The sequence below is a fragment of the Sorghum bicolor genome, chromosome 10 (genome assembly GCF_000003195.3).
Source record: "Sorghum bicolor cultivar BTx623 chromosome 10, Sorghum_bicolor_NCBIv3, whole genome shotgun sequence".
NCBI lineage: Eukaryota > Viridiplantae > Streptophyta > Magnoliopsida > Poales > Poaceae > Sorghum > Sorghum bicolor.
Genome location: NC_012879.2, coordinates 7,791,155 through 7,810,633, shown reverse-complemented (window position 1 = coordinate 7,810,633; position 19,479 = coordinate 7,791,155). Strand labels below are relative to the sequence as shown.

At 42.5% G+C, this 19,479-nt stretch overlaps 1 protein-coding gene across 9 annotated transcripts; it reads left to right on the top strand.

The window, feature by feature from the left end:
- Positions 2,627–8,825, top strand: LOC110431260 (metallophosphoesterase 1-like). Of its 9 annotated transcripts, none has more exons than XM_021450162.1 (8): positions 2,627–2,983; positions 3,228–3,823; positions 3,954–4,040; positions 4,246–4,518; positions 5,310–5,474; positions 5,565–5,630; positions 7,938–8,106; positions 8,409–8,825. In XM_021450162.1, exons 1-4 carry the CDS (start codon positions 2,762–2,764, stop codon positions 4,487–4,489), a joined length of 1,149 nt encoding a protein of 382 aa, XP_021305837.1. In that variant the 5' UTR covers positions 2,627–2,761; the 3' UTR covers positions 4,490–4,518; positions 5,310–5,474; positions 5,565–5,630; positions 7,938–8,106; positions 8,409–8,825. The 9 variants fall into 9 exon arrangements, with proteins under 9 accessions (XP_021305837.1, XP_021305834.1, XP_021305830.1 ...); XM_021450159.1 differs by having other exon boundaries at positions 5,127–5,474; positions 5,569–5,630; XM_021450155.1 differs by having other exon boundaries at positions 5,127–5,474.

Genomic DNA, 19,479 nt, shown 5'->3' with positions numbered 1-19,479 from the left:
GTTGGGCCGGATAACAGGCCTCCATTGTAATATTTCCTTTAGGAATCCAAAACCAACCTGACCCAGGATCCAGCCCATTAGAAACCCAGGAGTGGTCAAACCGATGATCTATCTGATTCTCCACTACCTCCTGTCCCTGCTTTTTTGTTTGTTTCTGCATTTCCAACGCACATCCCCATTGAACCGACGACATTCTCCCCATAGCTGACTCCAGGTTCTGCCAGGACGAATCCAAGTCCTCCAATTCTGTATTTGTTGGGTGCGTAAAGATGCATTGTCTTATCTCTTCCTCTAACTGTCTTTTCGCTCTACGTTTCCCCTCAACTGTAGACAGAGTGTATCCTGATTGATCCTTTAGCGTCACTGGTATAACCTTCAGACCCATTTTACCTTTATTACTCATCGCACTAAAACCAAGTTGACGCCAATTTTTGTCCCAATCTGAGTCAGAAGAGATAATGGGTATGTCGTGATCAGAATTACTATTCTCAGTCTCATTCCTCTCCCCTTTGCTTGGACAGTGTGATAACACCCCTGTCATCACACCCAAAGCAGTAGACTGAATCTCCTTGGAATTGCCATTAAAATAGCTATGACATATCAGTTCCTTGTTCCCCCCCATGATCAGCACGTCCTCTCTCCTTTTCAACTTCCATTTGTGTTGGATCAGTTTTGTCACCTGGAGCTATTGGTGTAATTCGCGAACCATGATTCAGAACAGACCCAATTTCTGAATTCCCTGGATCAAAATTGGGTAGCTCCAACCTCCTCGAACAAGGAGTATTCAGATGACATACACTAACCCGATTATGTTTTTTAGCCAGGAAATTTGCCTCATGAATTTGTTTGTCACAATCATCACAGAGGAAAGCATCATCCGCCGGGCAAAAACAGGACGCAGGATCATCACAAATATCACAGAGTCTTAATCCTCCCACCATGGCGAACCCTAATCGCCCAATCCCTAAATGTACGACTCAAGGAGGTAGAGGAACTCACCGGGCTCAGCGTCGCCTCCCGAAGCCAGTCGCTAAGCCCTCGCGAGAGCTCCTGAGGATACGCCGGAGAGAAGGTGCCCAGAGGCGGATCGCCCTTCGCCGCGCCCCAGAGCAACGACTCCCCGCCGTTCCCTCACCACCCTCGGCCGGCGGTCTCAGCGTCGTCTCCCGAAGCCGGTCGCGAAGCCCAGTCGCGAGACTCGCCGGAGAGATGCCGAAGAGGTGCTCGGAGGCAAAACGCCGGAGAGTCACCGCCTCTCTCGTTCTCGTATATGATCTACTATTACTACTTACTATTTGTCTATTTGAAAATATATCATCATAATTTATATATTGCTCGAAACCATGCCAGTTCTATGTTTTGATGTATTTGGACCCACTTGCAACCATATTATCGTATTACCCAAAATGCCTTTTTTTCTTCCTTCGTTTCGTCTTCCCCTTATTCATAACACATGGAGGTAACGCATGGATTTCTCGTCATCTCTTGTCGCCGGCGATCATCTCTATCCCTAACCACCCTTACCCCTCAATTTCCATTATATAGCCATTGCCTCTCCTCCTCCGCCACCGCCGCCACAACACGACCTCATCGAATACTCATTCACACCACAATAAGCGTTTTAAAAAATAAATCAGATTGATAGCCATATGTCTTCCTTCATCCCCACTCTTCACTTTGATTAATCTTGCTTCTGACTTACTTAAAGCATGAAACAGGCGCCCTCTCGTTTTAGATTTTCCGTTTTATCTACTCTTTTTTAGTGGTATTAAATAAAAAATAGAGTAAAATGCACAAACGATCTTTAAATTTGTCTCATAGTGTGTCATCTAGATTCTCAAACTCTCAAAATACATTACAGATACCCGAATTTGTCTTGGATGTCATCTATGTCCAGAACCCTCAAAATTTCATTAAGGTCCTAAAGCTTATCATAGCATGTTATACCTAGATCCAAACAAGCTTCAACTAGCCCACACGTTGGTCTCTAGTGCTCAGTCTACATATGCTCTGCTTATCTGCTAGCTCTATCTCCATGTTTCCTGCTCTCTCTGCTTTTCGATCTGGTGTGACATCATATCACAGTCATCAACTTGTCATTCCCAATCTATGCCTTGATTGTCCTCCAAATCACAGATCACAAGTAGTGGTGGAGGCAAGGCCAAAGCTAGTGCTCATTAGACACAAAAGAGGCATGCAAATGATGGCTTTACCATTAAGTTTCTTCCTTAGACAATAATGGGGTGTGGATCCAATCGTTGTGTCATGTGGCATCTTGATTTTGAAGTAGATCATGTCTATTTGGACCTATATGACATGCTATGACACCTTCAAGGACATAGATGGCACACTAAGACAATTTGACCTAAACGATAAATAAAGACAATTTTCAAGAACTAAAAATACATTTAAAGAGTTTGGAAACTTGAATATCACCTTGAGACAAGTTCAAAGAGCGCACTTATTTTGCTCAAAAAAAAAAAAAACAAATGAACGTGTGAAACTTCGCATCCTAGCGTTTTGTTGTAGCTCTCCATCCCAATCATCCATCGTTCACTAAATGGCTACTTCCAGTGATTGCCGTCTGATTGTCACGGCCCGGTCAAAACTTTCAGTTACTGCGAATGCTCGAGTCATCATCATAAAAGAAGCAAGGAAGCAACCGCCCGCCCATGGTCCATGGCCGGCGGCGACTACACCCAAACCCCGACGCAGCCCTCACCCGCATACCATCCTCCTCCCGGTCTCCACGCCGGCGACTATGGCGACTTGGCCCAACCCAGCCGTTCCGCTCCTCCTCGTCGCCGCGCTGCTCGCGCTTGAGGACTGGCTCTCCACGCCCTCTTGCTCGGGGGCCCCGCCCGCCGCCCACGGTTCCGGGGACCTCAGGGCCATGATGGTCGCCGACCTGATGCTCCTCGGGTCGGATGCGTCTTTCGCTGACCGCCACTTCCGCGACCACGTCATGTCCAAGTTCTTCGCTGTGAGTGATAGGATTCGGATTTCAGATGCGAGCGAGTGCCCCGAAGTTTTGCGAAATTTTGTTACATATCTTGAAATTTAGTATTTGCACCCGGCTAATGCAGCTGCAAATTTGCTGTTCTGCCGTCCTCGGGTGCTAAAAATAGTGGAGTTACACATTTTCATGCGATTCAGTGTTCACTTGAAGGTCCACTAACTTGTTAGATTTGATTTGCGATGTTATGCCTTTTTTTTTTTTTTTACAGAATTCTATTCAAAGATTGAAGCCGGATATGATCGTAGTCCTTGGGGACATCTCAGCAAGAGGTTCAGAATCAACGGAGGCCAAATGGATTTCTGTTATTCAACAGTTTGAGGGGATACTGGGACCTTACTCCACTCTTCCTCTTCATATTGTTTTGGGTGATAAAGATGTCGGCACTTGTGCGAATTTGGAGGGTAAATTCGTCCGCCGCTGGGCCAAACATTTGCCAGGGTTGGATTCAAGTGGATGTGGCTCTTTTGATATTAGCAATGTAAGTTTTGTGTCACTAAATGCGGTTGCGCTGCTCTGTAGCAACAACGCCTTGCGGTTCAGCATTGAGAAGGTTATGGAGAGGGAGAACTATCATATCCAAAGGGAAAGGGTTTATAAAGCAGAATGTAACTCTTTCGGATGTGAAAAAGGTGAAAATTTCGCTGACATTAGTTGGAGGCAAAATAACATGGAGTCAGGGTCAGGTCCTGTTGTTTTGCTCCATTTTCCATTGCATAAGTTTGATGGAGAAGTTACTGGTGTTCCCACATTTTCAGAGGTGGTTGTCCCTGATCATTCATTAGCTGACTCAAGTTCAAAACTAAGGTAAATCATCAATAGTATGTAGTTCATGTGTAAAATCTTGAGTCATGCACTGCTGTATTACGTTAATGTTGTTTTTGAAGCCCAGAATTGGTGTGATATGTATCATGACATACTACTTGAAACCATGCAGTGGAGCTAATGGCAGGAGGTTATATGATCACTTGCAAACTCTTCCTGCGAATTCAACACAATATATTCTTCAGGCACTTAAACCAAGGTGAGCCCTCTGTATTGATACAATGATACAGGGCTATACGCTTTGGATTGAGTTACCTGTTACAGTTGGCTATTCTTTTTGTTATATTGCCTGGGTGGTGTGTCATGTTATGTGTACAACTATTTTCAAATTGTTGTTTATGAAAATTCTGTTTTGCTTTCTTTAGAATGTTAACTGAAGTCCTAGTATCATTTTTTTTCTGCAGGATTATATTTAATGCTCATTCTGGTAGCTTCTCTGTCTTTGTCCATGCTGATGGTACACGTGAAGTAACAGTACCAGCTATGACATGGAAGACAAGAGGAGTTCCTGGTTTTGTCATTGCTACATTTGATACTAAAGGGTCTGTGACTCTGAGGTGCTGTTGCTTAGCTCGAGAATGGCATGTAATTGTGGTATATTTAGCATTCTTGTGCTTGACAGCTCTTGCAATAAGATGGTCACATTGATATGAATGAAAAGTCAAATCTAATCCAAGGTATATGTGGTGCTTATATCACCTTTAATATTTGTTGGTTCACATAGTTGGTTTCCTCCATGAACTTTTTCCAGTTCTGGTTTTTATTGCTGTCACTACCATCTAAATAATTTTTAGACCAATTTGAATGTCACATCCTGAGATCTCGATACACAACCTTAGAACTAGAAGCTTCTTGATTTGTTTGTTGGCCTTTTATCCTTTGTGTCTCCAGCAAGTGCATGAAAGCAAGATTTGGGCCTTTTGTCCATGGGCATTTTGGCTTTACTAATGAACCGGTGTGCTTGCTGATGATTTATAGACTGAGTATTCATGTGCCATGGTATCCTAGGAAATGAAGATATATTTCAATCCAGTAACTCATAGTATACCAAGCTTCTTAAGGATAATATTTGATATGAATTCACCATGCACAGTCTGATAGCCAGTGTTCAGAAACTCAACATACATCAGCACTGCTTTTCTGTGAACAAATAGTTGGTGAGGTGTGCATGAGTTTTTTTTTTTGGTAATATCACCTTTGTGTCATATGTTTATCAGACGTACAAGAGTATTTTTACTGTCTCAAATAAGATTCTATTTAAGCTTCTTTCTTGTGATTCTGTTAGGTCAATTGATGAGTAGCACATTTGGATTCCGTAGATAGGTACAACTCATGATAAGAATTATTCACAAGGAGAGTAATATATTAGCAGGCTTTTGTTCTGAGGACCTAATGGTGCCTAATTCAGTCTGTGAAACTTGCTGATAAAGCGAAGCATCTTGATGGTAGCTGACAGTGACACATGCAGTAGCACGAAGCGCAGTGGCGGCATCTGCATGCTAAGGATGAGGCTCTGCTGCTTGGCCAGAGCACCAAGTCAACCTCTCTGCCTGTTCAGGCTACAACTTTGAAGCAGTTTGTGGAGCTTGTGGCACTGCCTGACTGATCATATTCATTGCAGCTTTCTGGAGTGGTAAGCATCATCAAATTACTTATTTGCTACCTCAACAGCTGAACAGCAATTTGTCAAATAACAGCATGACCATAACCATTTACTACTTAGCCAGGGGATCCAGGCACTGCATCTCCAATATTGGTGTACTGCTCGGCTTGACTCAGCATTGAGAATGTATGCAGGTTTTCCAGTCCAATTCTCCAGTGTGTGTTGAAATGATTAGTGTATTCTGTGAAAGTTCCATCTCGGATAATTATGCTTGCAAGGGCATAAGCTGCCCTTTATGCCCTGATACAAATAGCAGATTCTTGCTCCTTTGTATTGATTACTTCACCTGCTATGAACATCGAATGCTCTGCTCCCCATCTCTGAAGATGTGTATGCTGGGTGTCTTCCTGCTTGTTATTGCAGCCGCACCTTCTCACACAAACCGACTGCCACTGTTACCATAGCCCGGCACTTTGCAACTATTTAATGGGTTACCAGTCATGACCGAGTTACAGTTGTTGCCACCCTATGCCACCTGGACCAGATCTTCTTCGGGACCTATGCCCACCCCTTTATCTTCACTTCCCTGATATGTGATACTGAGCAGCCAAACCTAGGGATGGCAGTCATATGGGTTGGACCCAAGACCCGTGGGTTTTAGATCTGACAGGGTGGGGCGGGTTTTGATTTTGCGCTGCGGGTGCCCACGGCTCCCCAAAATTCAAATTTTAACTATCAATTTAGCCAATGAAACAGCCACAGCCGCACCCCGGTCATCCACGTTCCCAGCCGCGTGCCATTGTCGTTTGTGGCTTGCCCGCTTTCCTCTCCTGACCACTGCCCTAGTGCCCCACACATCCTGCTGTCTGCATCCTCCTCCAATCCACCTAAGGTGAGCTCCGATTCACAAGATTTGAATTCTGTAGCAGTGAATCAGGAGATCTCGAGCTCTGTTTGGTGGGAAGGGCCACTTGTTCTAGATGCCAATTTCCTGCATGCGCATGATCAGGATCGTCTAGGCATATCTGGCACTTTATTGTACTGTTCCTTTTAACTGATGACAAGGTTAAGTTGAACTGATGCATATCTGGAAGACTCGAACAGTATATTCTAGTTCTTATCCTGTATCAGCAATGTTATATCATTTTTGCCATTTATGAACAATTCAATTTGGGCAAAACCTTCGGATCTGATCTAGTTACAAGTATATACATGTATTATGCCTACTAACTCCGACTGCTTTGCAAAAAAAAAAAAAAAAACATCGGGTGTACATGTGTACACCCATGTCTTTACTGGGTCCGCCCCTGCTTGTCAGATACCGGGAACCAGAGATTTTCCTCCCTTTCTGGGAATCTCCTTGCCTAATGTCAAGGCCGTGGTGTTGATTTGCATGGAACCTTGACATTCGATATGATGTCGATAGCTAGTGACATAAAAGATGCTATCAGGGGAACAAATTGTAACCATTTATTTGAGTTTACTTACAAGTTGCAATCTGAACATGATGTTTACTAGACCTTATTACTTGGCCCTCGTCAATTTGAATTTGCTACCTGCATAATTTAGAAAGAAACCAAATAAACAGTTCATGATGTTGTAAACTTGCTAGGTGACAGTGCTCCAGTTTAATGTTGGTAAAAAAGAATCAGCTTTAGTTATAAAATAGAACTGTCATACTTGTTAAGAAGCTGTCATATGCAACCTTCACTGCAGTAATTTGGTGCAGCTTCTGTTGACAATAGGGGCGATGCCATTTTTTTTTAACCACAGATGCCACGTTATACTACCCTGGTGCACAGGCACCATGGTACAGGCAAATTTCCGTAGTAATTTGACTAATATTTACCATATATCACAAGAAATATTTAGGTACTGCTTTGGTGGTGCACAACCTTGATTTCATTGCTAGCTTCACCCCTGGTTGACAAAATATTGTTGATTACCAGATTGCATCATGAAATAAATCCTCTATTTACTGAATAATGGGCATACATTGTTCCCGTCTTTGCTGCCTGAAAGAAATGGTTAACAACTGCAATTACCTCCTTATACTGATCAGGACCTTAGTATAGTGCTCGTGTAGTTTGACTCTTCTTTTTTATATATATTTGTAGCAGAAATAGTGAGAGTTAGTGTGCTTAATGATGCCTCAAGAGCATGTACAATGCCGAGGATCACTTGCTCAATTTGTTTGGCTACGGATCCTGATTCTCTCTGAAATGAACTAGAATCAGTGCAAAACACCCTTTTCAGTGATTCTCCTTCCTAATGTTAAAGGAGAAACGTTTCTAGGTGATTCAGGGTGAAACGTTTCTGTTTTTTCAGCGTTTGGTAGAGATTCAGGTGATTCTGCCCAGAATCAGAAACGTTTCACCCATCCAGACAGGCTCGTAATCAAGTATGCGCCTACTTTTGGTGGTCAAGATGTAAAACTATGCTAGGACCGTTTCTAGCTCTCCATGATTGATGATGTTGCTCTTTTTACTGCAGGATACATTGGTGAGTTTGAGTTTATTGATGATCACCCTTCTGGTTAGATAGTTGTTGAACTCAACGGTAGACTGAACAAATATGGTGTGATCAGCCCGTGCTTTGGTGCTTTGATGTTGACGTTAAGGAAATCAAGTTCTGGACTGTGTGTCTGCTTCCCTCACGTTGGGTTAGTTAACTAACAGCTTATGTGCAAACATTACTTATCTAATGCATCTTAGTTGAACCGAGTTATCTAATGCATCTTAATTGAACCGAGTTTATTTTTCACGTCCCATGGATGTCCGTTTATTTTTAGAATTGGATTTTAATGTGGAATCATTTGGTAAACTTTGGTTGTGATGGGTGGTGTGCCACAGTCTGTAATAATGTGGACTATTTCTTCTTGAAAGGGGATGAAGCCGAAACGTTTTTCCATTATCTAAAAAAGTCGAACCAAGTTTCCTGAGAACTTCATTTTCCATATCACAGTTTGGGTACATCGTTCTACCACCTCTGCTGGCATCATGGAACATGAAGAGGCGAGGAGAAAGAATGTGGGAGGCAAGGTCCTTGGGTTCTTTTACTAGGACTAGGAATTTTTTTTCTCGAAAACGCAGGAGAACTGCGCTTCATTATATTATCCAGTTGTGAGATCATCGCTGTAACCGTTTGGGTTAAAGATCATAGTTTCATAGCTGTGTAGGGTTTAAACAGGCAGAGAGCACCTATGCCTGTATTGCCTCTTTCTGGATTCTGTTGACCCAAGGGTCATTGAGTTGCAGCTCTCTTTTTGGCTGTTGCCTGTAATCTGCTTGTGCACCATGGTAAGCTTGGTTATTTGATAAACTCTGGGAAACACCTCTCAAGGCCGGTTGAGTTTACTCATATATCGGCTGTGTCGTCTGAATTTCTGGATAGCATTCTATACGTTGCTGCACAAAGGCCGCATGTTGAGTCCGTAAGTGATGTTGCTTGTAAGTTGTAACTAATCATTTACTTTAAGCTGTGCAATAGAATCCTAGGGGGCTCTGTTTGTGTGTGAGATTGCATGCAGCACCAGTGGAGAGTGGAGGCAACCACTGATGGATTGGCCCTGTTGATGAGGCTTTGCTGTACCTGTACTCCCTGAGTCCCTGCGACTCGCGAATGAAGTAGCTGTAGTGTCTAGTATTTTCATGCGAAATTACAAGCCAGTTTCAGAGGAGGCAGGTCGACGAGGCCTGTCGCATTAGGTCAAGTCCACTGTGCTCGGATACTCGACTGGTGAACTTGTCTGATGGTGACAAACCGGTGTTCGTCAATGTGTACTGCTCTTCTTGTGCGGTTTCGTCAAGGGTACCTTGTTTTGTTACCAAGAGGAAGAATCCTTGTAGATGGGGCAGGAGACTTTGCTGTGGCGAAGATGACATGCTGGACCCTCCAGACTCCAGAGAGGATAATTTACAAAAGCTTAAGAGTCTTCTCTTTAGTCTCCACTTATCTCCCTGGTAGCTTATGATGATCCATTGCTTGCTATGATCATATTGTAACTGGTCAATCAAGACAGCTTTGCACATTTACTCAGAGGCCAAGACAGCTGATGGCTTTATTTCCACACCTTTTTATTGACTGTATATTTGGTCAAATGAAACCTTGATTTATGTTTATCAAGACTGGAGACCCAAGACGTGAGAAATCCGAGCTGAGCGAACGCCCACCTGGATTTGAACCGGGGTGCACACCATACGCACATTCCTGTAAAATTACGTATAAAAAAGAATTTTGGCTTCTGTGCCATCAAGGATTCAGGGTTCATCGCCGTACTCTCTTAACTAAAATAAAAAGTACAAAGCACAGGACTGTCTCCTCCGTTTGGTGAAAGAAAAACTCTAGTTCGAGAGAAAACAAGAAATAGTAAGTGCACTTTTGCTTCTAAAAAGGGTAATTGGTTAACAGGGGAGGCTTATAGATCTTAGGAGTACTAGTAAGAGCATCTCTAACAATTTGGTAAACCTATTGGTTTTTAAGCAAAAGGAGAAAGAAAACCTTCTTCTAATCAAGACACTTGTGGTCACCCCACCGCCATCGCTGCCTGGATGTTCTCTGACCATTGTTTTCAAATCTGAAAACATTGAGATGTAGAGCTGGTAGTGAAGGTTCTATTTTGTAGGTTATGGCAATGAGTTAGGGTGCCGAGATAGCCGGCAACGATCAGCCATGGATGTGAGGCCACTGTTGCCGCCGCTTGGAGGTTCCTGAAATTGGATTTGCAGCCAATATTTTAAGATTTGAGAGTAGGCAATGGAGATTAAATTTTATAGGTTCTTGATGTGAATTAGGTGCCGAGAAAGTAAGAGCTCTGATTTAGATGTCATTTCTGGAGTTGCTGTTAGACGAATTTTTGTGTCCAATAAATCAAATTCTAATGGAAGGGCAGCGCAATGATAAAATAAAAAACCAGGAAATTGACTGCTGCACCGCACAGATGACATTTTCGATATGTAGCTAGTGAGATTATTACAGAGCAAACTAGCAAAGTAAACGTGCCGTTGCTCTGCACTTTAGGGTCGTGCAAAAGTGTCGGTAAAGTGTTCCAAAACTTCTGAAGTCCAAGACATATAGGGTCGTCGTTCTCAACTCCTTTTTTTTTAACTTTTCTGAAAGCTGTTCTCAACTTCAAGAGAAGACAAAGAAACACTGAACCTGCATACTCTTCGGTAACCACCCCCTGATCCTAATCTATCCGACGCCAATCCGAGCTGGCATTGTCATGCGTACCATGCCTTCCATCTCGATGCATGCATTGCCCCTAACCGATGGAACCGGAAGAATCTGTCATCTGTGTGTGGTAAACGCTTTGATCCAACTGCATGCACATTCATGCTGCAAGATGCAACTAACGGGGGCATCATCGATCAGTGTGCATGCATTCCACTAGCGCCCTAAAATACCATGGCGAATTCAGAGAGAGAGAGCTGCCTGCAGCAGAGCCTTCTGACTCTGGGATTTTCAGAGCTCTCAACCACCGGTAGTACGACCGCACCCGACGATTAAATTAGCCCTCCACAAGATCAATGCACGCACGCACATAAAATGCAGATGATGCAGCAGCAGCAGGCATGCATGGAGGTTTGCGGTCTGCACGATCGACGGCGTTTTTTTCTGAAGGGATCCTTCACAAGCTCTGACCTTGCAGCATTTGTTTAGTTTAAAAAGTGGTTTGCTCGTCAGAGTGACAGAATTCCTGCGCTACGCCAGCTGTGCATGGGGGGGATTACGGCGCTGCCTAGTCGCCAGACAAGAAGATCCTTGCACGTGCGTAGGAGAGGTGCGATGCGATGTTGCAGGGAGCAGCCGCGACAACACACTGGCTTTGAACAGCAGCAAGTCAACAAGTCCATGCACAGCGCTGGCACGTTCTTGCAGCTTGTTTATTTTTGCTGCATCACGAGCTCTTGGTCTTTGGATGAGAAATGCAGCCAACCAATTAAGCTGCATGCAGAACTACGCGATCGACTCCCATTTGGGAGCTAGAGCCAGCCCCCAATGCAATGGCAATGCAAATTGTTTGAGCTGTCAGCTGTGCGAGTGCATATATATGAATAGACCATCATCGTTAGGGGATGTTTAGTTGGGGTGGTAAAGTTTAATAGATACTGTAGCATTTTTGTCTTATTTGAAAAATATTGTCCAATCATGAACTAATTAGGCTTAAAAGATTCATCTCACAAATTACTCTCTAGCTGTGTTTTTAGTTTCGTAAATAGTCTATATTTCGTATTTCATGCATGTAACCAGCTAGTTAATTAATTAAGAACCCAAGCTCCGATCAACCGCTTCAGCAACAAGCAAGCAAGCATGCATGCTTATCGCTGGCAATGGGATCATCATAATAAGCTTATATATATGTATAGTACTACACTCCAACTTGCCTCGCAACCCATGCATGTCGCCATGGCCGCTTGACTTAGCTTGTGCAGTAATTAAAGGAGGAGCCATCTGCTCTGCCGCTACGAATTCCGCACGCATTCTGTGGGATCATGTCAGGGCGCTGTCGCCGGCGCGCGGCGCGAGATCGGAATCGGATGAACAACACAACCAACTGACGGAGCGGCGAAGGAATCATGCATTGCCATTAATATGTGTATTGCGCGCGCGCGCGCGGCAGGCAGCGCGGGCGACGATCGGGGAGGGCCTTCAAGGGAATTGAAGAATTAATAGACAATGGATGAATACTTCTGGCATTCGCTGTTGCTGTTCCCCGACCCCGATCCGGATCCAATCATTCCTTCGCCGTATCCCGCCTGTTCACGTACGTGGCCTCTTTCGTTTTCGTCTTCATCAATCATCAAGAGCGCTCGATCGCTCTCGCCCGCAGAGCGCGCGGCTCCCGGCCGAGCTGGTGTCCAATTGTCCTGTTCTTGTGATGCCTGCCGTGCCGTTGAGGGGTTCCAATTGACCTGACCATACGTTCGTTGGAACAAGCTAAGGCCTTGTTTAGTTCTGAAAAATTTTGGAAAATGGACACTGTAGCATTTTCGTTTGTATTTGACAAATATTGTTCAATCATGGACTAAGTAGGCTCAAAAGATTCGTCTCGTCAATTTCGACCAAACTGTGTAATTAGTTTTTATTTTCGTCTATATTTAATACTCCATGCATGCGTCTAAAGATTCGATGTGACGGGGAATGTGAAAAATTTTGCAAAATTTTCTGGGAAGTAAACAAGGCAATTGTACGTTAGTGAGAGTCAGCGACCACCCGTCGTTTCATATTTTGCGTAATACATCAGGATAGCTATACAGGTGGGCTCAACGTAATAGCAAAGTATAAAACAATTTTTAAGCATATAGTTTTAGTTAGCTTTACATCAGGATAGCTATACAGGTGGCCTGTTTAGATCCCAAATCTTTACATCCCAAAACTTTTGGCTGTAAACTTTACATTCAAATAGGTGTTTAGATGCTTTCCAAATTTTTTGGTCAACACACATGACACGGGTCCCTAAGCAAGTTTACACAGTTTTGGAGCTCCAAGGTTCCAAATTCTAAATCTTTACATCCAAGTTTTACAAACCTCTGTTTAGATCCATTCTTCCAAAAAATGCTCATTTCTCCAAAAGTTTTGGCTGTTTGGCTGCATCTAAACAGGCCAAAACCAAAACCTTTCTTGCAGGACTTGGATATTTATATGGGGGCGTATTGGCTACAATTATGGGGGGCACCATTTGTACCACGCCTTGATGAGGATCAATATGTATTTCTCTGATTTTGGCTTGTCAATACTTGGAGTTGATTGCTATGCAGCATGGATGGCCATTTTATTTCCAGGATTGGTCAATGAATCCTAATTTCCTTTTGTGACATTTTTTTACTCCCTCCATCCCAAATTATAAGTCGTTTGAATTTTTTAACTCCAAGTTTGACCACTCATCTTATTTAAAAAATTTGTGCAAACATAGTTAAATTTAAGTCATTCTTGTGGAACTTTTATTAATAAACCAAGCCACGGCAAAAAAAAGATGATATTTTGCATAAATGTTTGAATAAAACGAATGATCAAACTTGATGTCAAAAAAAAGTCAAATGTTTTATAGTTTGGGATGGATTGAGTACACATCTATTATGTGCGACAATGTAAGTTGTGGTAGCTTTTTTATTTAAAAAAATAATTTGGATCGATGTCTCATCAATTATGTGAGTTTGAATGTGTAACTTTTCCTTACTAAAAAAATAAAATATTTTCTCTAATTAATTTTTATAAAACATGATATACACACAACTGCCCATATACACACGCAAATCAATGCTAAGTTTAGGATTCAAACTCAGGTAAGCAAATTCCACCATAAGATTTCTATTGTATTTTCTACTCTCTCGTCACGTTCATTAATTACGACGTTGAAATTGAACTTCAAAACGAGATATGTACTATGAATATTTTGTTATCAACAATCCTTTAGCGATCATTGAGCATATAAAGTGGGAATCAAAGGGTTATGTATGGCATAGTGAAATATCTCTGTTACTTGAACAAGCAGAGGATATCATCCATTCGCAATATCTGTTGTAGATTTTGTCAAATAGTGGCTTTAATTTGCTATAGGGCAACCTAATTAGAGATAGATTAACGGACAAAGTGGGAATCAAAGGTGTGGATGGGCATTTAACCTAGTGGCTAGGATCAAAAGGAAGGCCACGCGAAGTTGGCGCTGTCCAGAAAAAAAAAAGAAGGAATCAAAGTATTATTTGTGTATTGAAATGTTTATTTTATAAAAACATGGTAGCAGATATCATCTCTTTGTAATGTATATTATAGATTGTTAAGTCATTGTCTTAATTTGCTACTCCTTCCGTCCCAAATTATAAGTCATTCCAAGAATCTTAGAGATTCAAAGTTTTTCAAGTTTGACTAAATTTATATAGCAAAATAATAACATTTTTGGTATCAACCAAGTATCATTAGATTCTTTGTTAGTTCTATTTTCTTAGTGTACCTATTTTATGACATAAATCTTTATATTTCTTTCTATATTTTTTGTCAAACTTGAAAATGCTTTGACTTTTCAAGATTTTTGGAATGACTTATAATTTAGAACGGAGGGAGTATATGACAATTTAGAACAATAGATATTTGACGTAAGATGTGACGACCACAGCTTCTAGTAGAAAAGAATGCATGCTTGTAAAAGGTGTATTTAGCCCTTGCTAGTTGGTGGGAGCCACAACCATTTTTCTAGTGTATATCAGCAAACACCACAAAATTATTGTCTTCGGGGCCAGACTAATTTTGTTAATTTCATAATCATTGAGTTTCTGGTTCTGCAAGTACATAGATATCTCAGTCAGAGCATGAGTAGTATCATATACATGTTTTTTTTATGGTGAATTATTGTTTCTATTGTGGTGGACTTGGTAGTTTATTGCAACGTACTTTGAATTTGTTCTTTTTTGTCTTTGTTGTTGTTGAACTTTTAAAAAATATCATGGAGCTAGCCTATTGATGATCTAGAAAGAAATCAATCCCCAATTTTCGTGTTATTTGCCCGTCAGAAACAACAGACTTCCATAGAGATAATTCATTATTCTGGAGAAATTATATATGAGAGGTAGTTGATCCATCGAAACCTATCATGCAAACCATGATATGATGCCCCCAAACAATTTGAGGCCATCCATTTGATCCTTCATGGCAAAGTAGGCTTACCTCAGCCAGAAAAGGCAACAAGAAAGAGCAAAAGGACAAGAGAAAAAGAAACCCAGAGAAAAAGGAACGTGCAGAGCTGCAGACTGGTGTATCTGGAGTTTCAGGATGAGAGCGAGAGAGCATGTCACAATCATGAACTGTTCCATCCCTATCTCCTCAGTTAATTGTTAACCTCTTGCTAATTAATACATACACAGATATCATAGATAAACCAGTTTGCACAAGCTAGCTACCTCATCATCATCGAGTGGAGGATGTTGGTGAACGATGTAAAGTATTAGTTAGCATGCATACTCTGTGGTTCCAGAGTGTTCGGCCGGTTGATCTGTGCATTTGCCCTGGGCCTTATCTTGCACGAAGAACACACGAACGGTGAACATTAATCTAGAAAGTAGAGTGTCACATCGCTAGGTCGTCTAACTTAGGTAAGACTTGATTTGCATGGTGTGGCTTGATGGCTTTGGATTAGCAAGAGGTCTATGTATGATTCAGATAGCTTCCCCCACAGAAAGGGAACGGTACGCCACCGTTTGTGCTCTGGCTCTTTGCTTGGCCACATGTAAACGTGACGTACGTGCAAGACAGTCCAGGGTGCAGGTCTTGACTGTTGATCATCATCATTAGGCCTATCTTAAACAGCCTAACAACCGTTTCAGGAGTTGAAACAAGCAACCTACTAATAACGGTTGGAACCAGTTAACGCCTTTGGCCGGGTTAATAAATAAAACTACTCGATGTGCCGACATACATACACTTTCGACTTTTTGATGAAGAGAAGAAAAAAAGAAAGAGCTTATACTAACCGATGCACGCAGAAATTCTAATAAATCTTATAGGCTCAATACATGTGTTTCTTAATGGGCTTTAATGTTTAAGCCAACTAGAAGAGGTGAAATATGCAACATCCATTAGTACCGTATTGCTAATTGATGGGTAAGTAGCAGGTTCGGCCCCATATATATATGGACCAATCCTCTTGGTAAATACACAACAATAAAACTGCTTTGGTAATTTACAGTTAGGAAAATCCTAAGGTAGTCAATTAATATTTTTCTCTTCTCGTTGTTGCTCTGTATCTTCTTCATCTCGATGTCTGTGTGCAGTGATGTTCAGGTCCTTGTCTTGTGATCCTGCATCAGGAGAGACGTTGTCTTCGCTGTCAGCAGGCTTGTTGCATCGTCAACGATAATGTTCCTCCACCACTTCACCGATGACTTCGTACCACCATCTACAACAGTCTCTCGACCACTGGCCACGTCATCTCCTTCGATCTGCAGTCGTAAGGTGCACACCCTGTGATTCAATGTTTCTATCCATGGAATTTAATCTGACTAGTACTACCTATGCTTACACTAGTATTTATGTTCATGCTATTTAATCTGACTACGAGCTATGCTTACACTAGTTCGTGTGTTCATGCTGTTAAATCATATGCTTTATACTAGTATATCTAAGATTGTCATTATTTATATTCTAGCTAGTCCGAAAATTACCTATTCCTTCAACACTAACAAAACACATATTCAATCACTAGGAGTTATGTCAAAAGGTCCACAATGATTAGGAAGAAAAGCAAAAATCAGCCAAAAAAATGATCAATACGATGTGTCATTAGCTTGGTTCATAAATAGGTCCTGCGAAAGTGAACGTTTTTGGATATCACAACAATCGACCTCTTAGAAATATTTTTGTTGTGGAGTGCTGCATGTGACAAGCTAGCTACCTGACGCCACATTGGATAGGTCTTGCAGAAGTGCACGTTTTTGGATATCGCAACAACTGACCCCTAAAAATATTTTTGTTGTGGAGTTCGACCGAGCTGCATGGGACAAGCTAGATACCGACGCCACATTAGATAGGTCTTGCGGAAGTGTATGCTTTTGGATATCGCAACAACCGACGCCCAAAGACATTTTTGTTGTGGAGCTTCAAATCGCATGCGACGAGCCAGCTACGCGACGCCACATTGGATAAGTCTTGCAGAAGTGTACTTTTTTGGATATCACAACAACTGACCCCCTAAAAATATTTTTGTTGTGGAGTTTGACCGAGATGCATGGGAGAAGCTAGCTATCCGACGCCACATTGGATAAGTCTTATGGAAGTGTACGCTTTTGGATATCGTAACAACTGACCGCCTAGAGACATTTTTGTTGTGGAGCTTGATCGACCTGCATGCGACAAGCCACCCGACGCCATATTGGATAGGTCCTACAGAAGTGCAAATTTTTGGATATTGCAAGAAGCGACCAGAGTAATGACTGGCCGGGTAATGGCCTCATCGTCGTCATCACAAAGTTCCTCAGCGGAGTAATGGCCGGCTGGCCAGCTAGTGGCGGAGCCAAGGGGGGGCTGGCAGGGGCCATGGCCCCCCTAACATGTGTCAATAAATTTTTTTACTAGTATAAATTTAAAATTTTTATTTATATTAATAGAGAAATATAACAATTTTTGTCATATATATTTATTAATATCTTCGAGATAATAGAATCGTATTCCCTCCATCTAAATTATAAGTAATTTCAATTTTGAAGAGTCAAAGCATCCTAATTTGATCAAATTTATATAATAAAATAATAATATTTAGTATTAATTAGATTTTCAATACAACTCTTTCTATGGTTTTGGTCAAACTTAAGATACTTTGACTCTCCAAGATTCTTAGAATGATTTATAATTTGGGATGGAGAAAGTACAAAACATAATACTATAAAACACCTTAGAAAAATTGAGACGCGGAGGTTTACAAAATCATCTCAAACATCTTGTTGTTAAGGGTTCGCTTACCACCGAAAGAATAACACATTTAATCCTAAATACATATAGAAAATAAGAGCATCTGTGTCAAGTTGAATTGAGTTAGATAGTCACCAGTTGTGCTCAGTTTTGACGAATTAAATTTTTTAGTTGGCTCCCTTATGCATAATTCCTGGCTCCGCCGCCGTGCTAGCTCGGCATTGACCTTGCCTTTTACCTGGTGCCAATTTCATGGATCGGATGAATCGGTGTTAAGTTGCTGTGCTAGACCCTCACCTCTGCGCGCCACCAAAGTCCATGCACTCCGCGTCGCGCCATCCCGTTTCCCATCTCGGCATCTCCGCGCGGCGCCCCTACCTTAACGTCTGCTTGTCATCAGTGAGGTCAAAACAACCCCGGCCGGCGGCGGCCCTTGAGCGAGCGCCCTGTAGGTCTGTACTGTCCCCGTCACGGGGTCGACGACGACGACGACGACCGCCTTCGCCTCCTCCCCGTCTGGAGCTAGCGAGCCCCCCCATCCGTTGATCGGGTCAGTCAGACAACCAGGCCGTGCGCGCGCGCGCGCGCGCGAACGCACGCACGCGCGGCGACTCCCATGCGTTTCCGCGTGAGCCCCAGCCCCCTCCTCGGCGGCCTCTCTCTCTCTCTCTCGACGTCGCTTTCGCTAGAGCTGGACACGCACGCCGGCTACCACCTCATCTGGGTTCTGGGACGGTGATTTCTTCGCCCTTTTCCGGCCGATTCGATGCGTGCGCTGCGATGGCAATTCCTCCTCCTGCTTCCAATCCGTGAATGGGGTACTCCAGTGACCAGTACTAGTACTCCAGTACCAGAAACAGACTGCTTTTATCTACAACCGCCACGTGATTTTCGCAGCTTACGTCCCTCCGTCGACGACGGCGACGGCGACGGCGACGGCCGGCGAGAGAGAGAAAAAAAACCGGGCGAGTCGTGACCTCGCCGCGTACAGGTTGCACGGCGCTGGTGCTGGTCAGTGGTCAGTTGGTCACCCAGTTCACCACCACCACACAGGTTGTTAGGTTGAGGCCCCGGCTGCACACTGTCACACACTGCGTTGTGGTGCCTGCTCAGTTGCCAACGTGGCTGCCGCAGCTCCGGGACTGTCAGAGGCTCTGACTTTTTCTTCGTTATTACAATCTTTTGGGTGCACGGTTTTCACGCACATTGGAATTGGACAACTATTTCAAACATGTTGGTGAAGGAAAACGCTAGGCAAATTAATTTAGAAACAAACCGTAATTAAATCTTTCTAGAACCCATAAAGGCAAAATTATTTTTTTTAGCAACAAAGGCAAAATTATATTCTTCAGCACACAAAAGCAAATCAAGGCCGGGCATCTTGCTTTTTAAAAAATAAAACAACCAATGTCAAAAAAAATCTGGTTTTGCAAAATCTTAGAAATTGGGGTTATACCAGTTTTAGAATTGACTCATGTTAGTTTTGGCCCAATCTTAAAAAACTCCATGAAAGATGATATTAAAATAGTACAACATTTATAAGACCATCCCATACTCTATATAAAATATGGTGTATATGGAGGGTAAGATATCCAACATCCAATTGTCAAAATTAAATTTAAATACCTTTTTCCTCTAT